The sequence below is a fragment of the Phalangium opilio genome, unplaced genomic scaffold (assembly GCF_054372755.1).
Source record: "Phalangium opilio isolate 3A_F unplaced genomic scaffold, DU_Popi_V2 ptg000003l_1, whole genome shotgun sequence".
In the NCBI taxonomy this organism is placed as follows: Eukaryota; Metazoa; Arthropoda; class Arachnida; order Opiliones; family Phalangiidae; genus Phalangium; species Phalangium opilio.
The window spans coordinates 6,267,594-6,275,058 of record NW_028324145.1 but is presented as its reverse complement, the minus strand read 5'-3'; the positions used below and the strand labels follow the sequence as shown (position 1 = coordinate 6,275,058).

The 7,465-nt window shown below is 36.6% G+C and overlaps 1 protein-coding gene and 1 long non-coding RNA gene across 3 annotated transcripts; one reads left to right on the top strand and one right to left on the bottom strand.

Annotated features, from left to right (window-relative positions):
- Window positions 1-2,544: 2,544 nt before the first annotated feature.
- On the bottom strand, window positions 2,545-4,160 carry LOC149717365 (uncharacterized). Of its 2 annotated transcripts, none has more exons than XR_016366666.1 (4): window positions 3,797-4,160; window positions 3,427-3,732; window positions 3,284-3,373; window positions 2,545-3,203 (listed from the first exon to the last, which is right to left on the bottom strand). It is a non-coding gene; the product is annotated as an uncharacterized LOC149717365 (long non-coding RNA). The 2 variants fall into 2 exon arrangements; XR_016366665.1 differs by having other exon boundaries at window positions 3,284-3,426; window positions 3,508-3,732.
- A 608-nt stretch (window positions 4,161-4,768) lies between these two features.
- On the top strand, window positions 4,769-6,516 carry LOC149717364 (uncharacterized). Its single transcript, XM_089838561.1, has 2 exons — window positions 4,769-5,807; window positions 5,867-6,516. The coding sequence occupies exons 1-2, from the start codon at window positions 5,711-5,713 to the stop codon at window positions 6,367-6,369; spliced, it is 600 nt and encodes a 199-aa protein (XP_089694687.1). The 5' UTR covers window positions 4,769-5,710; the 3' UTR covers window positions 6,370-6,516.
- Window positions 6,517-7,465: the final 949 nt, after the last annotated feature.

Sequence of the window (7,465 nt, the reverse complement as noted above, 5' to 3'; positions counted from 1 at the left end):
AGTATAGAAGTACAACGAGCGGCGATCTTTAAAGAGATAAAAAAAGTAAAAGGCTGGGCCTTGGTCCTTCTTTTATAATAGACGAAAAAATAAAAGTACCAAGAAAACAAAAAAAAAAAGAATTTAAAAGAATGCCATTGAAATGTTCTCAACAGTTTTCTAGCAAAGGCGCGAAAGAGGATAATGGTTTTTACGGCTTTTTTTTCTTTTTAAACTTTCAGTTACGGCGGTTGGTGGAATCTAACGAAATTACGCAACGAGGTGTGAATTAAATTTTTCTTTTTCCCATCCTCTGATCTTCGCCGACGTAGCACCGGTGTGCACCAGGATGGTTTTAAACACTGCAGGTGCGCTCTAAAACTCTAAACCAGGGGGAGGGGAAGGGGTCACCTGTAAGGGCGAATACAGTCATGGCACCACTATACCTGAAGAACTATGAGAATATAACAAGGAGTGTCATTACTATGATACGAGAGGCTAATCACTCTTACTCAGTCGAGTGTAGCTTACCTTACAAGTAAGCTGCACCCATAGGTCAAAGAAATATTATATGAAATAGAAGCGACAACGGGAATGTTTATCTCGCTTGTTAATTAATAGTAGGGACTTGGCAATTCGGGCTTAACTCCGCCCCCAGCGCCATTATGGTATGTTTTTTTAACAGAATGAAAGCTATATAAGCCCCTCCTCCTGGTATGTTTTTTAGCACTAGTGGAAGGTAGCCTGACGTTGCATGACGTAGTACTGCACAGTCCCTGTTCTTCGAGATGCACTTCAGTAAACACACGCATCTTGGGTCATTCTGAACTCCTCCCACAGTTGTAAGCATCATCTTGGCATCACAATAATTCTCGGTGTAGCTTCTAGGTTTTCCCGCTTTGGTACTATCATAAAACCGTGCAGCGTAGCCTGTACACCAATCACGTTGAGTGATTAGCCCCTCGCTCTGTCTCTAATCTGACTACTCAAAAAACGCAAACACCAAAAGGTTTCCTTGCAATTTTCGATATACAGCTTGCAATCAGGGTATTTTTAATTAAAACTATAAATATTAGATTTAATAATTTTCGATAGGAATAAATAATTAAAGCTTAGAAGCGAACTGGCGCCGTAATTTCAATTGAACAGGTCTATTCGGACACTTGTATACTCCAAGACGGGTTAACCCAGAAACGGTTCATTATATCAAACATTTTTGCATAAATTAAGGTACGGTACTGGTTTACCAGTATAGTTCCACTCGAATCATTTCAAAAAAAGGCTTAGTATATAGATGTCATGACCTGAAAGATTTTGTAGAGCCTAGAGGAGGCAGGGATTCGAATTCGGGCCGCGACATAAGACGCCGGGCATCGGGGTTTCACAGTGGGATACCCAAAAGATTTTTCGTTTTCGAATCTACAGCGGTGTAAAAGTGTTTTAGGAAGGGAAATTACAGACGGAAAAGAAGATTTTCTTCAAGACCGGTTACAGCACGTTTCACACCTTTTTAACGTGGATTATGGCCCAAGGTATAAATTTTTAGGGAAGTTCAATAAAGTTCCAAAAGATATTATTATAAATAATTTTGTTAAATAAATGGTCCAAGGTTGTTTCAAATTAACAATAGAACGTACTTTACGTGCCACGCTTGTATTAGTTGAGAAAACGCCAGTCGCGAGCTACAGATACTTTTAAATCAGCAGCTGACTCAGTTATGACATCATCATAAGGTCAATCACGCCTAGGATCAAACTAATAGCCACAATATCCATATATATATATAGTCTGCTACTACGAACTTTCTCGTCATGTCACTCGGTTTAAGCGACCATATTGGAAGTCGTTAGCTTAGGGCATTCAACTTAGACTGCCAATATTGACGTCACGTCCCCGGAGCTCCTCCCCTTTCAATACCACTCTATATACGATGTGGCTTAAAATGCCCGAGCACGAACACCTTTATGAATTATCCCTCAACTACGAGTCGTACACACTGTAAAAAAAAATGTGGCGGAAACGCTCCTATAAAGGTATTTTCGACCCCCACCCCAGACGTACCATATAAGGTATGAATTCGCACCCTTCATATAGGGTATTAATGTGAACCCCTAGATAAGGGGCGTTTTTTTATACCATTGGGTAATTTTTCGCGCCTTAATAGGTACATATTAGTAACATAGTATTTGTCTTTGAAGCAACAGAAGGGAATAAATATGTACCCTTCTTGAGTGATTGGGGTATAAATAGACTCCATATATGGTGCTTTTCCGGACAACAACAATTTGAATTAGGGGTGCGAAAAAGCGCCCTTTCTCCATTTAGGGGTGCGTTTTCAGACCATTAAAGGTATTTTCTTGGATATCAAAAATTTGGCTCAGGGGTGCGAAAAAGCACCCTTTCTCCATTTAGGGGTGCGTTTTCAGACCATTAAAGGTATTTTCTTGGATATCAAAAATTCGAATTAGGGGTGCAAAAAGCGCCCTTTCTCCATTTATAGGTGCGTTTTCAGACCATTAAAGGTATTTTCCCGTACCTTAAAAATTTGACTCGGGGGTCCGAAAATATTATTTTTCTCCATTTTAAGGTGCATTTTATTACAATTAAAGGGGTTTAAAAGTTTGAGCAAGGAAATGTGATTATTTTCGACGAAATAGTTTTATAGCCATGAGGTATCTATTGTGATAATTCTTTAAAAGAACTTCAGTGTATAGTTAACTTTATCGGGGTCAATTAAGATTCGGACTAAAATACTTTAACACTTTGATTTATTTTTAAATTATTTATACTTCATTAATAAAAATTAAATTTTTATTGAACAAATAGCTACTTTAAAGCCTATAAATTAATTTCACACTACAATATAATTATTAGAACATTAAGCTTAAACCTGATAATCTAAATATTTAGTACTATGAAAAACTAAACACTTACCAGAAACTATTTCTTAAGAAACCAGATATTAAAAAACTAATGATATCTCACCCCTATATAAAAATTTAATTAATTTATACCATAATTAATCTTCTCTAGTCAAATCAAAAACAAAGATTTTTAACAATATTTTTAGAAAAAAAATATTTGATTAAAGAAAGATGACTTTGTTACATTTGTACTAAAATTTCCACCACAGAAACAGATATTATAAACCGCTTGAATAGTTGGTCGACCTTTTTTGACTTAATAAAGATTATTCAGTCGAAGTCATCACGATTAATATAACCCTGCAATGAAAATATTATAGAACTGATTTAAAATTATCTTAAAATATCAAACCGCCGTTTTTAGACATTTTCAAACTCACATTTAAATTTAATCCTTTCCTGTTACAACACTCTAGAACATTACACAACAAGATTCCATTTTAAAGGCATGATGTTATGACTGCTATTTACTGTATTTTTTGTAAGCATTCCATGAAATTTTACATATCAGGTTCATACAAACCTGGACATGTCAGGGAAATAAATTTTTGACCAATTCTTTTCATTCACATCTTACGTGGAAAATACCTAAATTCATACCAACCTGGGTTTTAGCTGTTTCAAAATTTCACATCACTTAAGTTGTGATTCATGAACTAATCCATCAGTAATGATTTTTTGTAATGCTAAGTGTAAACGGAAAAGTTGCCTTCTGATGGCTGAAAATAGAGAATAAATTAAAATTAACTGGCCAAAGGCTTGCCTTACTTTAAAGGATGAGATCCGTTAGTCAGAACTTTAGTTTTTATGGCTCCTGATTCAAACAAGTCTGAAATTGGAAACATTTTTAAAATTCACACAGTTTATATTAATGTATTACACATAATTATTACCTTGGTTGGACTTGTGAGCGTAACTAATTTTCAAATGGACGTAGTCGCTTAAATGAGTGTCGCTAAGCCTAGTTTGAAATTTTTAGGGTTAAAAAAATATGGCACGCGACGCGCGCGAATTTATTTCACGATGGCGCGTGCGCACGTGACTTTCAAGTAAAAAATTCCTTTTGAGGTATAAATAAACACCCTCCACAACATAAAATATTTACAAATGGTACAAAAACACACCAACAGAGAACCCTGAGGCTTGTTTTGACACCCTATAGGGTTAGAATAAACACCTTAAGGTGTTTTTTTAAGAAAATACCTTTAAGGGTACAAATACACCACATCAAAATCCAATTTTTTTTTACAGTGCATAGTTAAATTCCGCGAATATCCCCCAAAACATCTGAATACAAGCAAAAGTTCATAGAAGGAATAAAGAGTATACTTCATTGAAGGTTGCTTGGGTCGCATAATATGAGAAACGCCCCTTTACCTCTCAGAATAGTTTCGACCCCCCACTGTGTACGAGTACCTTCACGGCCGTTGCACTGGCAACACTTGTGAATAGATATAGAAGTAGATTCTAGTTCTAGTATCAAGAACTAACTTTAGGATCGCCACCATTTTCTATAAACGTCTCACCTCCAAAAAGCTCTTCTCTGATTGGTTGGTTCGTGTAGAGGTTGAAAGTAGGGTCGTTTTGCTTCTCATTTTATATTGCATCTACAGCCAAAGGCTACTGTGTACGAAGTATACTTTTTGCTTTATCCATGAGCTTTTGCTAGAAGTCGAGAGATGGAGGGAACCGAAGGCGATTTTCTTGGAGTGTTGAAAGAGACCAGAAAAAAAGATTATAATACCTCCTTTCTTGTCGAGATCAGGCTGGAGTTAAAAGGTGACGAGAATATAAAAACGCGTATGATTTAAATGGCCACTAAAACAATGTAAATAACCACTAGATTTTGAAACCACTAATAGAATTTAATCTCCCGGTTGTCATAGCAACCACTTAAAAATTAATTCGCCCTTAATTTGCTCAATCACTAAAAAATGGAATAAGACTTTAAAAAATATTAAATCTACCTTTAACCTAATTCTCATCGCATTTTCTAATGCCAACAGCCAACTCATAATCGAAATGTCTTCGCAACTGACGAAGCTTCGATATGTCTCTGAATCAGAAGAAGAATCGGTGCAGGAAGATAGTACTACAAAAACCGTAAAAGCAAAACGAAAGTGTGCAAAATGGCGGATAGTTAAAACTTTCACTGCAAGAGCCGATGCTGATGCCCATGTGTCTGCCGACTGGGCGAAACATGACACGAACAATTGCATCAGTTCAGTGACAGTGTACTACTACTGCAAGAATCATGGTGAACCGTGTCCTGCTAAATCTAAATTGGTAATTCCAAGTAATATCGATTGTAAATTTGACTTTTATGAGTCCGAATCTACTCATCTCAATGCAAAATCTGACAAAAGTGGTTTAGAGAAAGAGTTGAAGAAAGAAATTCTTTCACTTGTGAATGTTGGTGTAACTAAACCAAATGCAATTCTTCGTGCACTTGCAGAGAAAGGAGATATTATTCCATAAAAAAGTCAGATAATTAGCTTTTTAAGTTACGAAAAAAGAAAGAATGGTATTCCAGTTATTTATTTAAGCCAATTAATGAAATGGTGTGAAGCCAAAAGCCTGCTTCCAAGCGGAACTGACGAACCTTATGTGGTGCAATACAAGTCCAATGTTGATGAAACTGATTATGATAACAATTACTTCCATGTTTTTGCTTCAACTCGAAGATTGCTGAGTTTAGATCAAAATCCTTGCAAGCTGATGCGACATACAAATTGAACTGGGAAGGCTTTTCAGTTCTGGTTGTTGGAATTTCAGACAAAGATAAGCATTTTCATCCAATAGCCATAATGCTTTCTAGTCACGAAAGAACTGAGGACTTTCAATTCTGCTTTCAATCTTTGAAAAAGGGTGTAGAATCTACAATTCTACAAAGATTGCCATTAGGTACATAGTTAAGTTATGGGTTATTTTTAATGCATGATAAATCGATTATCTTTTTACAGGCACGTTCCTGGGAAATATGATGATGATTGTGAAGTCCTGGTCAACTGACCGAGACCCATCAAATATTAACGCTAAAATCTTCAAAACAATGCCTACGTATAACTTGCACATAATGACCAGAGCGTATCAGTGGGTTCGTACGGCTCCCGTGGTGTTTGAAGACGAAGGAACTGACACAATTGATTGTTATGTCGCTGCAAGTCATCGAGCTTCTGTGACAGCAGAAGTTGTTAAATTACGCTCAAGACGATTCCGTAGCTTCGATGCGTTTAAGGAAAATTATTTGAATATTTATCTTATCAAGTTAAATTTGTTGACCTGGGAACATTCATCGTGTACTTGTGCTTTTTTTTTAAATAATTTTGCGTGTAAGCATATCTACGGACTTTCTGTAATGCGAAAACTTTGTATCTTTCCTGACACTGCTAAGCAAGTACCAATTGGCCAAAAACGTAAAAGAGGCCGGCCTGAAAGAACGAAGAAAGCCCTTATTCGCCAGTAAAGTGGTGTGATTATTTTGAATAAAAACTAGAAATGCTTTTTTAATTATTAATGGTGAATTAATGTTTTTGGTGAATGCCCACGTTAAGGGCTAATTAATTTTTTTAAGTGGTTGCTATGACAACCGGGAGATAACATTATTTTAGTGGTAGTAAAATCTAGTGGTGAATTACATTGTTTAAGTGGGGGATTATATATAAGCGTATAAAAACACGTGTTGCCTCCCACAACATTTTTACGACACAATGACGTTTCAGGTGTCAAAAAATTCAATGCAGCACGTGTCTTCTGAGACGTCTTTTATAAAGCCCACATTCCTACCTTGGAAATGCGAAAGGAAAAAGTACCTATATGGAATAGAAGCGCCTCAAACCTAACCCCTTCATTTTGGAGCTAGCCCGGGAGTATTGAAATAAAATAATGGTTTGTTTTGGGGGTATAGTGAGGTCAACGTTTTGGGGGATAGAGGAGCGGTCAAACCGGATAATTGGAAATGGCTGTCACTGTGGTAACGTACAAAACGGAACGGACAGTAGAGTTTTTGTTGGTCTGATTTTAGCTTATCAGTCCTTAGGAATCTAAGGCCAAAAACGAGGCTTGTGACAGCGAACTAAATGACATGGTATGACGTCATAGACGACAGGAAACGTTCAGTAAAAATTATAGAGAGCTTTCAGATGGGATAGTAGTACCTCACACCCTCCCACCCAAGTCTTACCGCTGTTGTGGCAGCCAAATTAGGTGCTCTCAGCTTCATTCCAGCTTTAAACCCACCAATATAGCAGCGTAAATTATGTCACGAGACTCAGCTCCTCCCTCCAACTGAAAGCTCTCTATAATATGTCGTCTGCTATAGTTTTAGGTATTACTACCCTTTAAGAATGTCCTTGATGTTGGAACATTGTTGTAAAATCGACCTAAAGATGCTAGAGAAATTTTACCAACAACCCTTAATTAAATTTAATTAGAAAACTGAAATACAAAGATTTCTAATTAAGGGGTCATCCCTAAAAAAATACATATCATAACTCGAAAACAGTGACCCCTTAGATCAAAATGTTATAGATAGAAGTTACATTTTCGACTGAAAATCGATT

Coding starts and splice junctions, on each gene's coding strand:
- LOC149717364 (XM_089838561.1), top strand. CDS start 5,711: ATGCTTTCTAGTCACGAAAGAACTGAGGACTTTCAATTCTGCTTTCAA. Junction 5,808..5,866: donor TCTACAAAGATTGCCATTAG/GTACATAGTTAA, acceptor ATCTTTTTACAG/GCACGTTCCTGGGAAATATG.